General features: G+C 37.3%; 1 protein-coding gene across 2 annotated transcripts in view; it reads left to right on the top strand.

Annotated features, from left to right (window-relative positions):
* TMEM245 (transmembrane protein 245) overlaps positions 1 to 23009 on the top strand; it is a 77732-nt gene extending 54723 nt beyond the window's left edge. For both annotated transcript variants that reach the window (XM_036402763.1, XM_036402754.1), the window contains 4 exons: positions 11264 to 11364; positions 12627 to 12801; positions 14932 to 15126; positions 16163 to 23009. In XM_036402763.1, coding sequence (XP_036258656.1) covers positions 11264 to 11364; positions 12627 to 12801; positions 14932 to 15126; positions 16163 to 16208 — 517 coding nt within the window. In that variant the 3' untranslated portion in view covers positions 16209 to 23009. The remainder of the gene's footprint in view (positions 1 to 11263; positions 11365 to 12626; positions 12802 to 14931; positions 15127 to 16162) is intronic.
* Positions 23010 to 23329: the final 320 nt, after the last annotated feature.

Genomic DNA, 23329 nt, shown 5'->3' with positions numbered 1-23329 from the left:
TGCAGGAATTCTTTTGGCACCACTCTGTCAGGTTTAGGAAGATGACTTGCTTTAGAAACGTGAGGTCCACTTGGATGAGTTTACTGTGTTTAGATAATTTTAATTCTCAAGAGGAGTTAGTGAATTTTTTCATTGTAACTGTAGTTAATAATGTAGTATTTCGAAGGTTCAGGGGAATCATTATCTGCCCATAACAGTGTGAGATTTGCTTGGTTCAGAAGAATTCTGTAAGATAAAGTTGATTCATGAGTCACCTACTTTACTGCTTAAATAAGAAAATTAAATTTTTTACCCCTGAACTAGGGAGGGGTGCTCTTGCCCGGATTTTTATTTTTGTTTTGTTTTTGTCCTGAATGGATGAAGCAGTTATTCTCCAAATCACAGATTTCTGAGTAGTAGCATGCACACCTTTGCCTGAACCATTTTCCTTTCCCTGAGCAGCATGTTGTTCTCTTCCTGAATGCACCATACCCTTGTTCCCTGAAGCTCCCATTCTGCTTGCTCTGGTGGAGATATTGCACATTACTAAGTTGCATGTTCTCACGGCCTCAGTGCAATTTAGTGTGTGCGATACTTTCACATGAGTGCATGCACACGGGTATGGCTGTGGCTTAAAGTTACTGCAGCTTTCAGTTTTGGTGGGGCCTGATTACGTTGTGACATGGTCTTAAGCCCGGATCGGTGTTTTGAGTGATGCCTTGAAACATGTGTCAGTGGAAGTTTGTTCAGTAACGCCGGGAAGATGAGGACTGTTTGTTTTCAATTTGAGAAGGGTTATCATTATTTGCTTCATTTTCTTCATTTGCCATGGACACCTCAAATTTGATCAGATGTTTCGCTGTTTATAAAAAAGTTACTTAAAATATTACGTATTTCTAAAGAGGAAATTGTTATCCTTAGCCGAAATTGGCTGGAAAGTCAAAAGGAAGATTTGATGTGAAAAAAACCTATAGTGTCTTGATGAATGAAATAGGTTCTTAATGAAATTTCAACTTTTATTTATCAACATCTAAAGAGATCTGTAAAGAGCTAGCATGTAAACAAACAAACAAACAAAAAATCTCAGCTGTTTAAACATCTAATTGGTTTGCTGTGGATTCCTGGCAATGATTATGGAGAAAATGAGACAATGATACAATTCCCACAGAAAACAATAATCTTCCAGCATGTTAAGCTAATGCTTAGAAAAAGCAAAATGTGTGATCTTGTTTGTTTTACTGCAACATTAATAATTTCTTTCAGAATAATTTTTCAAAGAAAACTGTTAACTGATTGTGTTTTGACAGAATTTTTGCATGCAGTGAATGTTCTTTAGTAGCAGGAGTTACTTTTTGCTGAAATGTTATGTCACAGGAATGCATTTAATAGGACCTTAGTGAAAGTTTTCAAGCTTTACTTAAGGTGTATGTTATGAGATGGGAATAGAATTGAACAATTGTCTTAGTGACTCTGTCTTTCTTAATCCTGAAGCCAATGGCATCCTGGCTTGTATCAGCAGCAGTGTGGCCAGTGTGAGCAGGGCACCTGTACTCAGCACTGGTGAGGTCACACCTTGGGTGCTGTGTCCAGTTCTGGGCCCCTCAATATAAGAAGGACATTGAGGTGCTGGAGCAAGTCCAGAGAAGGGCAATGAAGCTGGTGAGGGATCTGAGCACGAGTCCTGTGAGGGGCAGCTGAGGGTGTTTAGCCTGGAGAAAAGGGGTCTTGGGGGAACCTTGTCACTCTCTACAGCTCCTGAAAGGAGGCTGCAGCCAGGTGGGGGTTGGCCTCTTCTCCCAGGCATGAGAGGAAACAGCCTCAAGTGGCACCAGGGCAGACTCAAGTTGGACATCAGGAAGAATTGCGTCACGGAAAGTGTTGTCAAGCATTGGAGTGGACTGTCCAGGGAGGTGGTGAAATCTCCATTCCTAGAAGTATTGAAGAAACAACCAGACGTGCCATTTAGTGCTGTGGTTTAGTTTACAGGGTCGTGTTGGGTCAAAAGTTGGACTTGATGATGTTGAAGATCTTTTCCAACCTAAATGATTGTATGATTGTCTAATGAAGTAATTGCCTAGTCTAAAATTGGGAATAACAGACACTTATTTTTTGTTTTTCCTTACACTGAAGAAAGGAAAGCTTCAGTTGAGTTATTGGATAAAGAGTAGAATGGGGTCTGTAAATCTATAAGAGTTGCTATGTTGTTTCAGTACCTATGCTGAACCAAACTGAAAATAACCATAACCTGATTATTTTAGTGGGGTAGATAGTACTATTTTTAAGCTGTCTATTTTAGTAGCAATAAACATGTGACTTGCTCACACCATTTTTTAGTCTTAAATATTCTCATATTTGCAAAAAGAACCACCCTAGGATTTGCCTTTATCCATATTTCATTTTATATAGATAATACTTCTTAAACACAAAAGCTGTCTGTGTATCGCTTTATGTACACATTTGAATCAGTTATTCAAAGAATATTTCAAAGAAAAATGGATCTTGAAAGAAAATTTCAGAAAATAATTTATTTGCTCATACTTAATCTTTAATCCAAAATTTATATGAAACTATGAAACTATGAAAAAATGTTTATTATTACACATACGTAATTTTGGTGAAGCATGTCACAGTCTGTAAATTTAATCTGAATTTTACTGGTTTACTGCCCTTAACTCACAAGATTATCTTAGTGCATAACCTGATGCTGAAGCACACAGTTCTGTTTTCTCTGCCCTGCAGGCTGGGATCAAACACATTGAGAGGCTACTGAGGACTCCTGGCTTTATGAGGGACAGTGCTGATATTTTGCCATTGGCTTCTTTCATATTGCAGATGGCATGTTTTGTATGTTCTAACAGTAGTTTGTCCTAGTGCATATTTCTAGTGTGTAATTCTCTGGCTGTCCAGTGTTTTTTTTAAGACTGAAAATATCTGTAAACATGCAGAGGATGTGGGTTAGTGCATGTATGAGTGGGAGCACATTTAAACACATAAGCAGATTTCCCTGCAATTTTTAATGTAACTACACTGCATCTTAGGTACAAGTCCCTTAATTATGTGTTGCACTTAGGCTTGTATTTACACACTACTTTTCTTTACTATAGCAACTTTTAAAAAGTTACCTATAGCTCAAAACCCAGTATTTGAATGAATGATTAATTGGTAATGACATAAACTGTACCAGTAAAAAGAGTGATGCTTAAGTTACATCTGGAATTTGGATCAGCCATAAGTTTTTCTCTTTGCTTCTAAGGCAGGCTAACTGGAACGGATGGAAAGAAAAAGGTTGCTGAAAGACTTAATTAAATATATAGGAAAAAGATATTCCATCAGGTATTTCTAAGAATAGAAGTATAGTGTTAGAATTGTTTTTAGTATAATGTTGCAGGGTTCTGTGTTTGCACATCTGGTAATTCTTTATGTGTGTTTTGATGTTGTAGTATGTGTTATTATAATCTTGGTTAGATTTCTGCTGTCTAAAATACAGATCTGTTGTAGTGTAAGAAGACAGGATGAAGTCTGATATAAAACTTCAGGATTTCCTGATATTTCAAAGATTTAACATTGCAGCTTTTCACTCTTTCAAGTTATAAGGTCAATCCATTGTTTATTGTCTCCACCAACATAAGAAATGAGAATACTCCCTTCTTTATGCTTGTGTTTCATAATTTTATAATAGGAATAATCTGAACAGCCTAGGAGCTCCTAAATATAAGACTGCAATGGATCTTAAGCAGTAATGACTCAAGACAGCTGTTGCTCTCATTCATGAACTTTTCAAGCTAAAATGGCAATCCTAAAGAATTTACATCCTTACAAGTGGTGTGGGGAGCAATAAATATTAATGCCAGTGCATGCTAATAACTAAGACTGAAGGGAAGAGAGTGCATATCTGAACAGCAAAATATTAAAGGCCATGGAAATGAGAAACTATCCTCTTAAAAGCTGAAGTTTTTGCTATGAAATGAAAGGATCATAAACTTCAGTAGATAGAAATAGGCATAAAGCACCTAGAAATAGGTGCTGACTTGGATTCATTTACTCAAAGCTCCATAAAATGCTATTAAACTAAAGTATAATTTTTCACATGCGACAGGAGCAACAACCACAAGGCTCAGGTTGTTGCAGGGGGGAGGTAAATTGATGCTGTTTTCCTTATTGCTGTGAAGGTAAGTAGAGGGAATCACTTTGTGAAACCTTTCTTATGGGTGAGCTTTCTTATGGAAAGTAGAAGCTCTCAGAAATTACAGTGACTGTAGAATAGCTTCTAGAACAAAACAGATTAAATGAGCAATAGCAAATTGTTGGGAATGACTGATAAGTCACTACAGAAATCTCAGGGGAAAAATTAAAAAAAATTCTTCCAGGAAACCCAGGAAGTACAAACTTGTAAGCTGGATGGGTATTGGTACTGTATTCCTGGGCTTAGTAGGAACCAGCACCTGGTGAATATGATTTAATTGAAAAGAATCAGTGGAGTTTTCACAGAAGAAAAGTTCTGCCTTATTCCTCATGTTTTTTGAAGTGTGGGCAAGCAAGACCCTTAATAAGTTCATCTGTGTGCTATATTCTATCAAAATTTAATAAAGGCTTTTACAGTATTGCTTTCCTGAGACTTTCAAGGATAAGGAGTATTGTCTTTATACAGGAAGAGGGTAGGTTTAAATTAGATATAAGGAAGAAATTCTTTACTATGACATTGGTGGGACACTGGGACAGGTTTCCCAGAGAAGTTGTGGGTACAGCAGGATTGTAGACAAACTCAGAAGACAGCGGTGTCTGGGAAGTAAAATGACTGATGAAATGTAGTGTAAATGAAAGTGATGCGTGTGGGGGAGAACCAGTCCTAACTTTACACATAAACTGATTACTGCTGTGCTGACTCTCATCACTTGGGAGCTATATTTTCTGGTACACAGGCTAGCTCAGTGCTTGGTAATACTTAAAAAACATGTGCCAGGCATATCAAATGTTAAGATTTGTTACCACAGACCTAGAAAACAGAAACACAGAATAGTACTCCCATTGTATGAAACTATGATTTTGCTGTACCCTGGGTTACTGTGTGCCATTCTGGTTCCTGCATCTCCAAAAGCCTGGAGTGCAACAAGACTGGTTAGAGAAATGAAGGCATGCATCAGTTTCTCTGTGAGGAATGGCTGAAGGACTCTTAAGCCTAGATAAATGGATGTTACACAATTGAAGTTTGTACAATCAGAACCAGTGTAAAAAGGATGACTGAGCTGGACTGTCTATGGTCCCTTCTAGGATAAAATATTTGCATCACCAAAAAGTGACCAGGGACTTCCAAAAAATGCATTGGTTTATGAAGCAGGCAGAAGAGCATGGGAAAGATCTTGCAAAAGAACACTGGGGTTGCAGCAACTTGTAGGGTTGAATAGGAGGACTAAGAAGATACATTAATTGAAGATTAATTATTAATAATTGATTAATTATTAACCTGTGTGAGGTTCATAATATACCCTGAGGTGGAAGTAGAGGTTGGAAGAATGCTCAGGGGGGGATTGTTCAAGAGGTTTGTCTATTTCTTTTGTTCCCTTAACATCTGCTTCTAAACTCTGCTGGAGATGAGAAGCTGGCTAGACAGATCTTTGGTCTGAACAAGTTTGCCTTTTTATATGTTATGTTCTGAGATGAATTTTAAGACCAGTGCAGTGTTGCACTTAGTAAAAATTGTCTGCTCATGATAAAAATCTGGGACTGTTAGAAATAGGTGATTCAGACATAACTGGTCCTTTCAAATGTGCTTCTCAGAAGAGTAATTGTAAGCTTACAATTACAAGTCAAAGTAGTAATTAAAAAATTAATACAAATACAAAGGCATTTTAAAGAAATAGTCAGATACTGAATTTCTGACAGGTTAATTGTTATTTTTCACAGCATGTAGACATTTCTCTGTTAGGGAAGAAAGTCTGTGTACCACTGTGTACTTCAGACTGGTTGCCACATTTTAATGGTGTTTTGATAGTCATTGGAGCCTTGTCCTGCCTTGGGAGGTGTATGCAATATTTGCATCAGTATACCATCTGGAGGAACCATGCTTTGATAGAAGACTGTATCACTTTATCTGATTAGTGTCATTACTAGCCTGCATATGTTGGAGCTGTTTTGTTTAGTTGTATCATTCATGAGGAGGAATTAATTTCAGCAGCAAAACTGTTGAAATCTTGTCATGGAGTCATCTCTGAAAGTAATTTGCGTATTTTTATTGCTCCTGAGATGATCTTACTCTGTCAAGAAATGCTTCCTGCCGCTTCAGCTTTATTCGTAGCTAGAATCTGTCTTAGAGCACTTAGTTTACTTTCATGTTAAATTTGAAACTGAAATATGAAGAGGGTCACTTTTTATCCCTTAAAGAAGAGAACCCTTAAACAGAGTCAAAGAGCAGCTTAAGAGGTTTTTTTCAAAAGGACTTCTTGAAGTCATTTCATTCTTCAGTGTTCACCTGGTGATCACTTGAAATTTGGGGGATCATTGGAGAAGAATACTTTGGTCTTTTCAAAGACAATAGCTGTCACTGGCAATTTGTCTTTTGCAACAGCTCTTGGTGGTGTGTGAAGAAAGAAAGTTCTTCACACACCACAGAGAGTTCTTTGGTTTTGAAGTTGTGGTGAGTGAGTGTTAACTTCAGCTGGGGTAAGGCAGCACTGATATGTTCTTGCTCTCCAGCCATAAGTGCACTGTTCTTTCCTGGTGGGAATGCAGCTATTTAGGTCACTGCTTATGAGTTGGCTGGGGAGTGGAGACCTGAGCTATTTTGTTAAAACTAACCCATCATGTAACCATTGTCATGAATTCACTGTAAAAATGAAAAAGCTGATTTCATTGTAGAAAGTGTCATGGCTCGTAATGAAGACTGCTGGCAGGTAGAGGAAGGTTCATCTAGGACAGAAGTGAATCTTTGGAACAGGGGAATGGAAGGGCTCCTTTCCTGGGACACCTCTGAGCTAACCTGTTCTGAAGATAAATTGTGAAACCATGCTGTGAAGTTTTGAATACATTTCTCTTATACTTTGAACTCTCTTTTAAAATGTGATGGCCATATTCCCAAGAGAAACTGAATAGCTGAGGTCTCTTAAAGCATCATTTTGAATTAGACAGTTCTCTGTACAGAGAGGTTTGCAACAAAGATGTAATACAATCCTTTTAGTGTCTACTGAGAGAATATAGAAAAACACCAAACATCAGTGGTATGAGGAAGAGTTGATGACAAAAGAGTGAAATTTTCTTATTCTAACAGTGTCTTTGGCTGAGGGTGTTCCCGTTACCAAGCTTGCATTTTTATTGGATTATAAACTGTTGTATGGATTGTAAAGGGTTTTGTAAGGAATTTAGAGCAACACTATGTCTTGCAAACTTTTCCAAAGATGAATACCACTTTTTTGTAGTTTTTACTCTCATGCCCATTCACAAGCCAGGGTTCATATGCCTGCTCATAGAAATTTAGTATAATAACCAGAAAATCCCTCTTCTGAGTTTATGATATGCTTTCTCTAATCTTTCTGGTAACTCAAATTCTCATTATTTCAGCCCATATGCTCTTCTTTCCTCCAGTGTTCTGGTAGCAGAGAGATCTAGAAAATCAAATTAACTCCAAGGTCAAAAAATCCATGATCTGAGCTGAAGGGCTCTTTTCAGCTGTGGTTGCTGCAGCATTAGGTTGAAATTTTTGAAATCTCATTGTGTCAGTAACAGTGAGCAGACTTTACCTGCAGGCTCTGTGAAGTGCACCTGAATTCAGGTGGACATACATTTGATATAAACTACAGTAGTTATAAAAAGGATGCTCTAGACTTTTTATGGCCAGTCTGTAAAAGAGAAGAAAAAAATCCACGAAACCCTGAAAAGGTGGCCCTTTCCCTTGTGGAGTCTACAAGCAAATTCACTACCTTAGGGACAGAACTTAGTAGAAGGAACTTTTACCCAAAAATTAAAAAAGTAGGCCAGCTGTGCAGAAGCATTTCATAGAAGTTTCTTCATTTTTAATCTGAATAATACCTAGCACGACCCATGTCCTCTGATTTTTATTTATTTTAATTTTGCATGCTTTTCAAAGCTCACTAAAATCGAATATGTATGTCTGAGTATGCCTTGTGCCAAATTGGCATGAAGTGCTCATAAATTACACATTTGCAGATGACAGCTCTTGCAGGTAAAGTGGTTCATCCAGATACATTGCCAAAGTGAGACGTGAGCAGCAATTGGATTTTTTGATTTCTGAATCATTCAATTACTCTTGTATATAAAAAGAAGCCGTATGTGTGCCAGTAATGTATTAAGAGATGAAGCTTACTTACTGTCATAATTATATCAGGAAGGGTCTGCATTTTACAGATGTTAATAAATTCATGTGGCACTGGCACACCCACATTATCTTTAAGGTCTGGTATCTCAGGTGCAGAGTAGCTGAAGCAAACTGCTGATAAGATTCTAGTTAGTGTTTTCAGAATTGTTTTTTTGCTGCCTTAACCATGAAGCAAAATCGACATGAATTTCCAGACTTTAAGATACAATTTTTAGGTTTTGTGACAGTTACCAGAAAGTAACAAATGTGAGTTATCAGAGAGATGAAGGTTCTCATGGTCCACACCTGCCGCAAAGTAGTATCCCCTGTGCCTTTGTTACGTTTTATGACTTCAGTTGAGGCAGACACAAACCAGGGGAAGGGAGAGGAAGAGAATGAGACTAGGTGCAGCCTCCTCTCTCCTCGTGCTTGATCACTGACACTTCTCAACTTCCAGCACTGTGAGGTGGCTTCTCCTCTCAGTGTGTTAGGTGTGTGTTAAAAGCACAGAGCCAGCGAGATGCTGCACTGTTCTGCATTCTATCAGAGGTATGCACTGTTTGGCCTTAGAAACATGTTATGTGTTAGCTTGGAGAATGACATCAGACCAGGACTACCTGTTAGTCCCAGATTAGTTTTTCTGTTTTTCTACCAGTGCCAAGTCCTTGAGCTGAGACTAAGAAAGCAACTCGTTTCTAGACATGTTTTTTTCCTCGTGGGTGGCTGTCTCTCTTTTGGTTACCATAATAGCACTGTCTTACCTTCTTCTGTAGTCTCTCTGGGAAAATCTAAAATGACTGCCTGTAGGTGGTTATTTTAATTTCAGCTGAAGTTGATACTTCACATACTTTTCTCAAGCTAGACACTTGTCTCATCTCTTGTATACTGAAATGTAGTTTTGGTGCATACATATAGAAAATGTTAAGTCCTTGTTAATTTTACTACAGTACAGAAAATTTCTTTTTGGAAAGAATAAGGAAATACTCAAGGACTGTTATAAAAAATTTTGACAACTGTGGTGTGTTTGTGCCACAGTTCTGTTGGATAAGAAAAAGATTTGCTTGAAGATTACTGCACAGGTTCTTCTTAGAAAGATATTTATGCTCCTTTGATATCCTCAGAAAGAGTAGACATGAGTTAGATGTCACAAAAATGCAGAAAATTAAGACTTTTGCGTAGCTAAAGTATGAAAGTATCTTGAATTTTTAATGCAAATTCACATTTAACATTGTTACTGTGGCCTTGGATCTTGGGATTTTCTTGCCTCCTTTCCAAATTTTTTTTTTTATGTCTGAACCTTCATTTCTTATAACTCAAGTACAAGTGAGTTTGTAACACTTCAAAATGTGTAGATTTTATATATTTTGGTCTGACCTTCCATTTTAAAATTCTAAAAGTTCATCTAAATGTTCATCTTTTTTTTACTGATGCCACCACATATTTGTAAATGTTCTCTACCTTTCTTTTTGTACCATGTAATTATTGCCTATCAAAGATCAGACTTGTTATTTCAGGTCATTCTTTAAAGGTTGCTTTATTTCTTTATTTTTTCTTTCCCTCTTTTGGAGGGGAAGATGGCTGACAACAGTTGTTTCTGGTTAGTCTGTTAAGAGAATCTCACATTTTGAACAGTAGTGTTGATGTGTGAGGTTTATTATGCACTCATAGCTTCCAGTGAATGAATTTTAAATAAGATTATTTTGATTCTGAAGTCATGTAGAAATCTAAAAGTGAGCCCTTAGGTAGGAAACAATGGCAAAAATATGCACACTGCCTACAGAAATAAAAATGAGGATAGTGGCCAAAGAAGCAAAAACTCCAAGTCGAAACTCCTGTTTTGGACTTCTTCTTGGTAGCTCAGAAAAGATTCTACCTAGTAATTTAATATCAGAAAATCACAGGTTTCTTTGCTACAAGGCTTTATGGACTCAATGGAAGAAGGAAACTGTGCTGTTACAGACTTTAGATCCAGAAAGGGCAGTTTTTCTATGCTCTTCAAAGATTGCTGTTGTATGGCTTCCTGTCCTCTTTGCCCTGCTGCCAGAGCTCCAAAACTGCCAAGACACAATCACTGTGAGTTATGGGAATTAACATGAATGGGAAATTAACATCAGGAGACTTCACATTTATCTTTCCTAAGAGGGTGCATGGGCCACCACTTGTGCAATGATGGAACTGTTAGGACTCTTCTGAGCTGTGGGACTTGGTTTCTTGGATTCAAGCTGAAATAGTGATTTCAGGAAACTTGGCTTCTCAAATATGGGTGAAAAACTGACATAATACAATAATGAGATTTAGCAGTTTGAGATTATGGTTTTTTGTGACTGTAGATCTAAGGCATGGATTTCCAGTTCAGTTATGGGATATTCCACATGTGTACCTGCCCTAGTGCTGTAAAAATGCCACAGCACTTAGCTCCTGTTCACTGTCTCATAAAGCTATGGTCATGCTTGAGAGAGGGGAACTTTGGATTCAGTCCTGTTTCAGCAGGATTGAATTAGGTTCCCAGATTTACCATTTGGTTTTTAATAATGTAGCCTAATAAGCAACCTAAAAGCTGGGGGGATCCAGTGAAAAAGGGCAGGTACAGAAATGTAAGCAGATAAAGAAAATGAATGAACACCTAGAAGTGGAAAAGAGGAAAGCGAAAGTACTTTGTATGTAGAAGGGTACTGCTTCTCATAGAAAACAGGTTATTTTTGATAGAGAGTGTGGTCTGATAATTGAGCAGTTTCTTTCAAGGCATCTATCCCTGGAACCCATTTTTTTGTGTCTAAATGCTTTTAATTACATACATGGCGAATATTTATTCGTCTCAGAGGGAGCAGATGTACAAAGGGTTCAGTGTTACATTTTGAGATGTGTTATTTGTGACACTGATGGCTTTTCAGTTATTCAAAGAAACCTGTGTGTGTGTCTTCGTAGTTCTTGGAATCCTCTTGCTAATAAAAATTAACAGAGTTTCTTTGGTCGTTTTAGAGGTGTGTTTGATGCTTCCCTCAAAATGGCTGGGTTCTATGGACTCTACACTTGGCTGACTCACACTATATTTGGGATTAACATAGTCTTCATACCATCTGGTAAGGATTTGAGCAATTATATTCATAACTAATATTATGTAAGTATTTATTGCACAAAATCAGAAATATTAAGTATTGCTGACAACCTTAGGTCTGATCTTGGAGAATTTGGCTGTGCAAAGGGTGGAGAGAAGGCCCTGATTGCTGTCTTACCCTGAGCCTTGCCTTCTTCTGTTTTCACAACACATTCCCTGCCAGCGATATTACCTCTTCTTTCTGTTTCATTTGCTAGAGCCAATTCCTTCTCCCTTGTATTCAGTCCAAGTATTTTCAGGTTTAAACTTTATTCTACCTGTCTTGGCTTCTGTTTCTTTCACAGTTGACAGGTGCTGATTTTTCAAGATGCCTAAATGCAGGAAGATGTGGTATCATGGAAATGCATGATAAAGGAATGCTTCTTATTCTCAGTAGCGTTGTCTGACTGTATTACCAGCCTCTGGTTTTCTTTTATTATTTAATCCTAGTTTTGGAAATGGCTGGACAGTTTCTCAAAGAAAATCCTTCTCCCCTGTTCCTCTTTGCCCTTCTTTCTCTAAAAAGAATGATAATAATAGTAATTGCAAAATGTTTGTGTACAAGGAGGCATAAGGGAAAGCTATGAAGCAACAAACCCCAGTATAATGGGAAATGGCTGTATTGTAAAGTGCAACTGTCTTAAAGACATTGATTGTCACTATAACTACTTAGAAAGTAATCAGTCTTACTTTTTTCAACTACATGTGAAATCTTAAAGGTTTTTGCTTTCTGGTTAATGAGACTCCACTTAGTTGTGCTTTGTATTATAATACAGGAGGTGCATTAAATTGTAGTGGCAGCAGATCTGTATTGCTTTAGAAGGGTGTGCAGCTGTGTGCACACATTTGCATACAGAAATATATGTCATAAATCTCATGTTTTCCAGCTTTCTCTCTATTATGGATGCCTGCAGGAGATGCAGTAAGTTAGAGTGAGACTTAGGTTCATTTGCTTTTTTACACAGTAAGAAATGTACATGATTGGTACAACTTCAAGTTTTTCTAAACTGATGCCTCTTAACTCCTTATGACTGTCAGTTGCTGAAGCTCTTCTGTATGGGGAATGTTCCTAAACCACAGCCGTAAAACACCAAGAGCCTCATGTGGCACTTCTTCAATGCTTTATTTATAGCACTTGATGGAAGGGGGACTTACTGGTGTGGCAAAAGTGTCAGAATGTAACTGTAAATATATTTGTGAAATATGTTTCTCTGATCTTTTTTTCACTTCTCCTTCTGTGTGCTCTAGCATTAGCAGCAATCCTTGGAGCAGTGCCATTTCTGGGGACATACTGGGCAGCAGTCCCTGCAGTCCTAGATTTGTGGCTTGTGCAAGGACAGGGATGCAAAGCCCTTCTGCTCTTGGTTTTTCACCTCTTGCCAACCTATTTTGTAGATACAGCAATTTATTCAGATATATCAGGGTAAGTACATTGAACAGTTTTTAAAATTAGCATTGTAAAAATGATTGACAGTCACTGATGCCTTTAATTAAACTCATTTTTCTGAAGCATGCAAAACAGTATCTTCAAGCTCAGGAATAACCTCATAGTAAGCAGTTTTACTGGCCTAAGTGCTTTCATTTTCCCAGGCCACTTTTCTATGAGCTTTGACACTTCAGAGGTCTTGAACTCAACATCAGCAAAATGAACTGTTTCAGTTGGGTTGTTAGAATTAGTTATGTTTTCTGTTTATCTAATTACTGAGTAAAGGTGTGTAGCATTTTCTTTTTATCTCCTAATGCCAGATAATGCTGCAGAGCAGATAAAACCATGAGCTATTTTGGGACCAAAAAAAAAATAGAGTTAATGTAGAATAAAGTGGTTCACTTCTGTGTTGTTAGAAATTAGTATTTTTGTTTGCTAAATATAATTACACTGAACAGAGGATACCTAATGATAATATGCCAAATATTAATACTAATTTTCATAGACTGTGGCTGTAGTTATTTTGCATTAATTAAACCTAACAGGTGAAGTATAATCAAATTACATTTTTTTCCCAACAATAAATCATGGATAAGTTTAAGGTTAGTAGCTATTTAAATAGCCAATAATTCTTCTGCTTCCTAGAATACATTTTTTTTGGACTGTAGAGGATACAAACTCTGTTTACTGTCCAGAAAATATATGGGAGAGGAATAGATTTTCTGACAGTGGAGGAAAATTGTTCTTCCCAATAAATTGAACAGTGAGCATCATGATGTCTTGCAGATTAGATTAAACCTATTTGAAATAGCTATAATTAGGTTATGCAGGGTTTTCCAAATGGATTACCTTTGTACTGTAGTCCTATTTGATTATGTCATATATTGTTTAATTTAGAAAACTAGACAAAAGAATGTCTAAACTGATGCAAATGCTGGGAAAAAAATTGAAGTTTTTAAAGGATTAGAAATTAATAATGTCTATTGTTGGAGAAACATAAAACTTCAGGCCACGTTTGTCTCCTCAGGAGAGCAGGCTGGTCCTGCCAGTAGGTTAAGTTTGATCTGGATGAGACATGATTGAGGTGTGTCAGATTTAATAGGTCATGTTTCATGGCCTTGTTTTGCACACGGTTGTGTTGAAGGTAAAGACTTAAAATTTGGGACTTGAGTAGAAATCAGGACCATGGTAGAAACCTCAGGAGCTGCTGGAGCTCTGAATTGATTAGCTGGCATTTTCTATGTATTACACTCAGAATTTAGAGGAACTTCCTGGGAACTGTGTGCCAAGTTTCAGCTGTAGTTTTTCTTCTACAATTTCATATTGCCATCATTATTTAGGTATAAAGAATGAAGAATGATGAGCAGGTTTTGTGTAAATGCTGTTGGTAGGATTCACATTTTGCAGCTGAACACAGGTGCAAAATGTGAATCTGAGATACAGAGGATAAAAATGGCATGGTTTACTGGCTGCCATAAGAGCTCTTATCAAAAAGCTCTTCTGGTCCCAACTTTCCAGTAAATATTAATGTGCTCATTAAAATCCAGTTTTGTTTTTCATCTGAAAATGTTAAAAGCTAATGATAGCAAACACTAATTCTGAGAGGTTTTTTTATAACAAAATGAGAAGACATGGCTATTTCTTTAAAGACTGTATGCTAACTGTTCTTTAAAAGATGCACTGCAAGTTGCTATCATCAGCTAACTTCAATGGCTTTGCTCAGGGGTCCTCATATTAACCTGTTGCTAATTGTGTTAAAATAAACTTCAACAGTTCTTGACCATAAAGCATGAACAATCTGTGTAACCAACCATCTTTCCACTCTCAAAATGGAAGTGTGTTTGCCATTAAGTCCTTCAGACATTGTTCAGCAGATGTCTGTAAAGTAACTATTCCACTGTGGATCTTGCCAGCATTCCAGGCTACAGCAGTGTTTGATCTGTCATGCGAATACAGCCCAGAACCTTTGTGCAGTCATTCAGACAGCAGTTTATAGTGTAAATCTGCGTAGCTATAGCTAGATGGGTCGTTTCCTAAGCTTAATAAAACTTCAGTATTAATTCACATTTCTTAATTAATAATGCTGTGTTTGTTGTTCTTAATTGAATTTTATTGTTCTTGTGGCAGAGGGGGTCACCCTTACCTGACAGGCCTTGCAGTAGCTGGTGGAGCATATTACCTGGGACTGGAAGGGGCCATCATAGGACCAATTCTCCTTTGTATACTTGTGGTTGCTTCCAATATATATAGTGCCATGTTGGTGAGTCCAACGAATTCTGTGCCCACTCCATCACAGGCAGCGTGGCCATTACAGATTTACCGGTGAGCTGGAAATGCCTTACTTGTATGAATTGTTTTCACACACATCAGTGTACCTGTTCACAGGTGTAGGGAATGTGTGTCTTGGATTTATATAGTAGTGTGCACTCACATCTGTGTGAGTATTGTAGTATTTGAAGATTCAGCTGTCCCATATTCTAGAAATAAAAAGTATGGCTAAGTAAAGAACTCACTGGAACATGTATATGGGAAGTGTTTGTTTAATGTCTCTCAGCCTCTTACAGAAGGCTCATTTAGAAAATTTGCTGATAATACCTTTATGTCCTCTAATTTATATGTTGCTGTTGTGCTAGGAAATGATTGAACATAATTTTTAAACTCTTATTATGAATATCTAAGAGTTCATTGCCCTTAAAAAGGGGCCTGCCCCAAATTACTTCCTTTTTATGTCCTAATGTACAATACCGCAAAATATAAACCTTCCTAGATTTTAAAAAATGTGATACCATTATATGCCATTTTTCCATTAAAAGTATTGTCCTTAGTAATGTCATTATTGAAGTTACATTTCTATATTCCATAATTCTGTATCTTTAAACTGTACAGTTAGGAATGGGATAATAATAATAATAATAATAATACAGTTAGGAATAAACTCATAATTGGATAACTACTTAGAATTGTAAATCACATTGTGGCAATATTAACAACAGTAGCTATTTTAATGTTTCTACTGTCTTGTTAAACTATGTAGGTTAGCTCATTATACATGTATCTTGAAGAGGATTCTCTGCTTGTCAGACATAATTCTTTGCCTTATTCACATGAATAGGGCTGTCTCCTTTCATCTGTGTAATTAAGGAGAAAAACTGCTAATTGGACCTGTCTGTAGTCTCTGGCTTGTAAAAGTTACATTCCAGTTGCCCTGTATGAAACAGATAGAGCTTCCAAGTACACAAAAAAAAAAATCCTCATGTGTGTTTGGTTCTCCTTTATTTTATCAGAAACAATTGTTTGGAATCACTGGGCAGATTTGTGTCTTACTTTTCACTTTTGTTTTCCTCCCTCCATCTCCCAGGTCACCTAGAGAGAGCCCCGAGGAGGTGAAAATGTCTGCAGAGTGAGGGAGGTGCTGGGCTCTACCTCTGCAACATGAGGGAATCGCTGTCTTCTGTCTTGGGTTCACAACCGCCACGGATGGCCTTCTGTCCCTTCCAGCTGTGCCTGGGGGCAGCTCACAGGGAAGCATAGACTGGGTTTTAGGAGAAAGCACTAGAACATCTGCTGGCCTTACATTATTGTGCACTTTGCCTCTTCCAGAGAGAATGTCTACTTCCCATGGCTTTGCATACCAACACTCAGTCAGCTGCCTTGTTGAAGACGTTGAAGACCTCTGTCTTATCAAAAGAATAGTTAAGAGGACAGATACAACCACTGGAGTCGTTATCTTATCTGCTGAAATTACTAACTTGGCTTTTATTTATTGGATTATTTGTCTTATTAAACTGTAGTAGCTTTAAAGAAAGCTGTAATTCCAAAATATTTATTTTTAGGCAATCTGGTGGCAAAAGAAGGGCAAACCACTCATTGTGAAATGAAAGTATAATATAATAGTTTGCTTCTCCTCAAGGTGTTTCTTTATAAGCTTCAACCATCATCTGTAACTCATAATAACACTTAAATATTATTCACTTACACGCACTGAAATTTAATGTTGTTGGAGACTGGTATTTTAAAAATCTTCCTGATATTTATAGAAATGCAGACTGTTAAATGTGAGTTTTCCTCTTACTGACATAGGAAGACTTGTTTAAATAGTTTAAATCTTGCCCCCATTTTCAGCAAAATCTGATAATATTTTGCTGTTTATCCACCCTCCCAGTGGAGTCATCTTGTCAACTAAATTTAATCAAAGGCCTTAGGTGTTTTCAGACAGTAGTAATGTAGAATGGTCACATCTCCTTCCAGTAACTGGAAGAAGTTTCATGGGGATTGTTTAATGTTGGTTTTCAAATGCTGTGGCTGAGTTCCATTCACTTTTTAAACAAATTTTACTACCAGAAAAAACGGGGAGAGAGCATGGATTTTGGTTTAGCTCATTTGGGGCTTTTTAACCCTGTAAGCTTCTGGCCACATATCTTGCTGAGATACAGGATATATCTTAATATATTAAGGTGCATCTTATTAATAAGCAAAGATCCTGAATATGTAATTTTGCTTAAAATGCAGCTTTGGTGACATTTAAGGCCTTTTGTATTGATTGTCAAAGCATTTTGACACAATGGATCTTTATAAGTGGATCCTTTTTGTAAATGAGAAGTAGGGTTTTGGTAAATATTTCATACTTGCACAGCTTTTCACAAATCCAGTGAGGCCCTAGTACAAAGTAGCAGATGCACTTGCTTAACCAAAGAACCACCATTCAGTTTCCAGTAACTCAAATTGATTTCAGAATTTGATTGATAATGAGTTGCACAAAATATAGGCATGCCTTGTATTTATTTATTGTTGACAGTAATTCAATGCTTGAAACAAAGGGATCTTATCCAGGGATAAGGATATCTAAGATATGTGCACAAACAGCTTGCAGATGTTTTACTTGAGTTCTGGGAGTGCTGACAGATTTGGAAGGTTCTTTCTATGATATTGTATGTATTTTTACATTGTTTTGAAAAATACATTGCCATGGAAGGTGATTGGAAAGTACTCTGGTACTGAGAAAAGAAGAAAGTCCTGCTGTAGGTTTGTAATAAATAGGCTGCCTAATAAGACACAAATACTCTGCTCCTCAGATTTTCAAAATAAGCTGCTGCAATTTTACTGATAAAATTGTATGTTTTAAATGAGAGGGGTTAAGTATGCTGTTTGTGCACACTTGCAGGTATGTGCTTGAGGGACAGACTTGGGCTTAATTTAGTAGGGTGACTCAGGTTTATCAAAACATGGAAACATACCATTTAATATTTTAAATTCTGAAAGATCTACACATCATTAACTGAATAAGAAGAATGTGTTGCTTGAATCAAGTATCTGTTTCATCTCCTTGGTTTTGTGGCTCATGAAAAAGCTTAAGTGAAAGACATTTTTATAATCGTTGGTGGCTAGGGTGGAGGATGTGGGGAAACCTTAGGCTTTACTAAAATACTCCTGCAACTTTCTAACCAGGTGGAATGAGACCACCATGATATTTAGGCAACCTCTTTATTGTATTACTTTTTTTTAGTTCACAGTTTTGCACTGAATTGTTGTGTTTTTGTTGTAGCTTCTTGTAGACAGTATTTAAAGCACCTCTTTGCTCACTGGTCAAAACATGTTTATTGTCCACATTTGCTATCCCATTTTCTGAGACAATCTTTCATACTCCTGTGGTACTCGACTTGGTCATTTTAAAGAGTCATTAAAATGCATTATTTTCTTTGGTTTTAAGTTTTCTTCTTCCCCTTCAACCAATTGCCTTAGATCAAAGAAGGGTCTCTGCTGTGAAGATTAAACCATGACTGAGACGCCATTAACTTCAGTAATGCAAACGAGTAAAATCACCTGGGAAGACACAGTGCTGTTTTGAAATGTTCCTTTTCCATCATGGAATCCTTTTATATAGAGAACTCACATCTGATGGAATGTTTTTTAGTTTGTCCTCCTTTGAAATGAGGCTTCATTTTTATGCTTTCTGTCCCAAATTCAGCTCAGACTTGCCATGAAGAACCATCCATAGTACATGTAGTAAATGTAGCTTCAGGAGCTCATGCTGTCTGCTATACTTGATTGAGGAACCAACTGTATGGTTCAGTAATGGTGCAGTAACATATACTACCAAAAAGAAAAGAAAAATAAGGAACAAAACTTCCAATAACACCTTCTTGGAATAGGAAATAATCACTGATTTTCACCATGTTTAGAAAAAAAAAGAAAAAAACAAAAACACAAAAACCCCCAAAACCACAAAATACCACCTTATGAAAGAGCATACTTTGATTATTTGGGTTTCATGTTTAGCAAGTGTCTAATTACCAGCAGAAATAGAAGACCTTGTCACTGGGTATTTAGCAATCTGTATTATTTTCTGAGCAGACTCAGCCTTTGTAAGAATGGTTTAGTATAGATCAGTCTTGAAAATAATCAAACTGGTCATTTTGACATCTGGTCTTTGAAAAGTGCCAGTGCATGATTATATTGCCTCATCTGCAAAAACAACCAGCAGTTCAGTGGGATAAGATTTTAGTACATGGATTGTAGCTTTCAAAAAAACCAGCTCAACTCCCTGCTCCAAGATCCCACAACAACAACAACCACCCAACCAACAAAAAAAGCCCCGCACTCTCTGCAGTGTGGTTTTCTTAGGAGAGGCCATCTTTTCTTCTTGCTTGTAGGCAAGACATTGATGGTCTTTAGCTTTACTGTAAACAGTCATTCCAGGAGCAGGTACTTACTGAAGTGTATTTAGTACATTTAGTGTTCAATAGTTTAGAGTTCAGAAGGGAATGCTCATAGTAATGCAAGACAATGTGGTCTTAAGGTATTGTGAAATTCAACTGTGGTGGTTTTTATCATTCTCCTTGGGGAATTGCAATGAAGTGTAGTGCCAAAGGGCTGGTGCTGTTTCTGGCACTCAAGTCTGAGTTAGCCTTTCCTTCCTGTACCTTGGCTGAGCACTGCTGTAGCAGAGCTGGACCAGGTGACTGTGTCATGTTAGCTTCAGGTCACTGTACATACTGGCTTAATTGGATCCATCAAGGAACAGACTGCAATGGGCAAGAACCTGGCACACATTCATTTTGCCAGCCTTGCTACAATATGGTGGCTTTCAGCACAGGTGCACCATGACCAATTGGGAGCAGAGATGACTTATTTTGAAAGGCTGCTTAAAAAGAAACTGTTTAACATTATAATAATACATATGATGCACATTTTTCAGAAGTTAAGTTGATACCCACATGATATTTCCATGCAGAGTGCTCTGTGTGTGTGCAGGTACATTTGGGCTTGTCTGATTTCAAGCTCTGTGAGGCTTCTCTTAAAGACACAGGGGAGGAGGATATACTGGATGTGTATTTTGTCAGAGATTATTGGAATAGGAAATCCATAATCTGTTTAGTTAAAATAAGATTGTTCAGGGAAAGTTGGATGCTGTCTCCAGTATTTTCATTTGTGGGTATAGGCATAACTTTTGAAATAGGTGTATGGCTGCAGTGTTCAGCATTGTTTTTCAGAAAGCCTGAATAAACAAAACTGGATGAAATTGTTCTCCAGTAAAAGCAGCGGCTGAGTTGCTATGCTGCTAATCCTTAGTACTAGGAATACTGCAGTGTAGCCTTTCCTATGGACCTGATACTGAGGATGGAAAAATACCATTTTTCTACTGAGATTCCATAGCTTTGCATCATTGGTAGTGGGTGTTTCCACAGCTGCCTTTATTCAAACATTGTGTTTATATTATATTGACTTAAATTTGTCACTGTGGATGGTGCCACCTTAATGGATGCTACCTCTGGAAATGGCTGTGATTTCCTTTAAGGGTACTGAAGGGTGCTGGGGTTGGAGGTAGCATTCATTAGGTTTAATAGCAGAAGTAGCATTCTTCTAGAGATGCAGTTGCTTACCTTGAAGTTTGCAATTTTGCAAGAGAAAATTGATTTGCCAGATAATCTTTACTGAGTGTCAGCTGACATGTCTTAAATCCATGGATGCATCATCTTTATAAACTCTGTATTGATTTGTATTTCAAAGGGTTTCTTCTTAGTTCCTACACTTATTTCCTACACTTTTTGCTGAAGCCACCTTCAACAATTTCATTATTATTTCTATTTGTACAAAACTAGAATCTCTCAAAACTCTTAACAAACATTAGGGAGACTTGATCTTTGACCTGGTACTGTCTATCTGTCAGTTTTACTAAGGTACTTTAATGCTGTATGGTAAAATTTTCCAAAATTTCTTTTAAGTGATAAAATTGGAAATAAGAAAAAAACCAATGTGCGAAATTGATGTTTTGAAAGAAACAATGCCAAAAGTCATAAACATATTCAGGCATTCTGCATTGGGTTTGAAAATGTATATATTGATACGCAGTGTTATATAAATATTGAGAGACTCTGTCCTATTCAGACTTTAACTGAAATTTTGTCCTAATTTTTTTAAGATACCTGAGAACAAAATAGTGCCTGTACATAATGAAAACAAGCAACATTTTCTACAATTCATGTTTACTTGATACAGATTGAGGAAGAGCCAAGCAAATCCTGGCAGCGTGACTACCACTGTTTTATTGTAGTTCATGTAAAGTGGGGAAAAGCTGCTAGTAATGCATTGCTGAGAGATTGCTGTTTCTGGAAGTATTTGCACACATACTCTAAAAAACTGCCAAAATAATTAGGTAATGAAATAAATCTTCAGTTCCCCAAACTCTTAAACTCATCCACACCCCCTCTGGTATCTTGTTTGGAGACTGGTTTAGTACATGAGACTATTGCTTCCATCCCCCTTTGGGAATTGATTCCAGAACCTGAAGGCGTGCTTTCAATGTCCATACTGAAATAGTATGTCCAATTCAGGAAAGAAGTGCTAATTGGAAATAAATGCATCCTTGATCTGCTCTGCATATGGATGGACTTGGACAAATATAATTCATGTTGCATTAAATTAAAGGTTAAATTTTTAATATAAATACTATTTGGTGACACCAAAGCCAGGTTTGGGTGAGATGCAGGGCAGATTTGCTTGCAGCAGAGTGAAATCTGCAAGCTGATAAAGCAGATTGAGTGCTCTAGCATCTATCTATCTATCTATCTATATATATATATATGAAGAATTTTTAGAATGATGTTTTTAAAGCAAAAAATTGATTTCTTCTCCTAGCCTCACTTCTTGCCCACTAGAGTGTCATAGACAGCGATCCAATGAGAACCTAAAGAAATGTTTCATGGTATTCGTGTAGATTAAATGTAAGAGACATCACAAAGCCAAAAAGTAGCCACTCTACAAAAGTTCATTAGGCTTAAGAACTGACATCTGGGCCATAAGGTTGGAAAAACAAAATCCCAGTGTTTACTACTCTAACTGCCAGTCTCAGCCTAAACCAGAATCTTTCTCAAGTATCAATAAAAACTACTTTTGTGTTCTTCATAACCTACTGTCTGTGTAGATCAGTGTTTTCAGCTTGTCATCTGTCATCATGAGTATACTCAGTAAGCATTCAATTTGTTCAGATTGTTTCCTTTAAAAACCAATTTTCTGTGCTTTAGTGATGGTTGGATGGTTGGAAACCAACTTTTAATATCAGCAGTTAGGTTCTTACCTATATATATATATTTATATATTTATGTATGCTAGCTAACATTTGATGTTTTGGTTAAAAGATGTGGGAGGGTTGGAGTTTTTTTCCCCTTGGGAAATGTCACCAAACCAAATCCAAAGAAACTTTTGACATCCTATCCTAAGACTGGCTACACCCTACTGAAACCTAGCAGCAGATGTTTTGCATTACAGAGCACAGGTTGTTCTAAAGTGTGTGTTCCTACCAGGCCCCATGGGGATTTGGAGCAATAACTTCTATTGTCTGTTGATGCAAATTTTGTGTGTATGTGTGATACATCTTCAGAATGGAGCTGTGTTCAAAAGAGATGTTATCAGTAATTTGGTTTGATAGAGTACCTGGTTGTGCATGTATAATACTGACAATATAACCCCTTTGTCCATCTGTGGCCCAATGCAATGTGTAAGTTAAGGTTGAGAACTACTTGTGTAGACTGCAGAGGTATTTAAACTAAATAATTTTGATTGTATGCACCAGTTCTCATCCTAATAAAAATGGGTTTTGTAGCAGGTCTAAGAAGCTTTTAACTTGATATTGTATTCACACTGCAGTCCTTTGTAAGCACAGAATGGTTAATATATTTTGAAATAAAATGCCATTAACATAAAGAGAATTGAGTTTGATTTGAATGATGGGCTCCTTGGAATCAGCCCCAAAGGCAGCAGTTAATCTGGTGAAATAACAGGTGTGCTGGAGGCAAAGCAGGATCTGCAGCCCCTGTGTGTAACTGATGTCACTGAGAGAAGCCATACTTCACTTTTCCTTACATTTTCTGTGGGAAAGGGAAGGACACAGCCTCCAGGGTAGCTGTGGCTCAGCTGGCACCTGGCAGCTTGCTGCACTGCCTGCAGTACCACAGCCACATGTCCAGACCCCACAAAAGCTCCCATTCAGCACCTGTCAGTAATTCAAGTGGCTTCCATTATGGCCTGC

The sequence above is a fragment of the Molothrus ater genome, chromosome 1, assembly GCF_012460135.2.
Source record: "Molothrus ater isolate BHLD 08-10-18 breed brown headed cowbird chromosome 1, BPBGC_Mater_1.1, whole genome shotgun sequence".
NCBI lineage: Eukaryota > Metazoa > Chordata > Aves > Passeriformes > Icteridae > Molothrus > Molothrus ater.
This window is presented reverse-complemented; position numbering and strand designations above follow the sequence as displayed.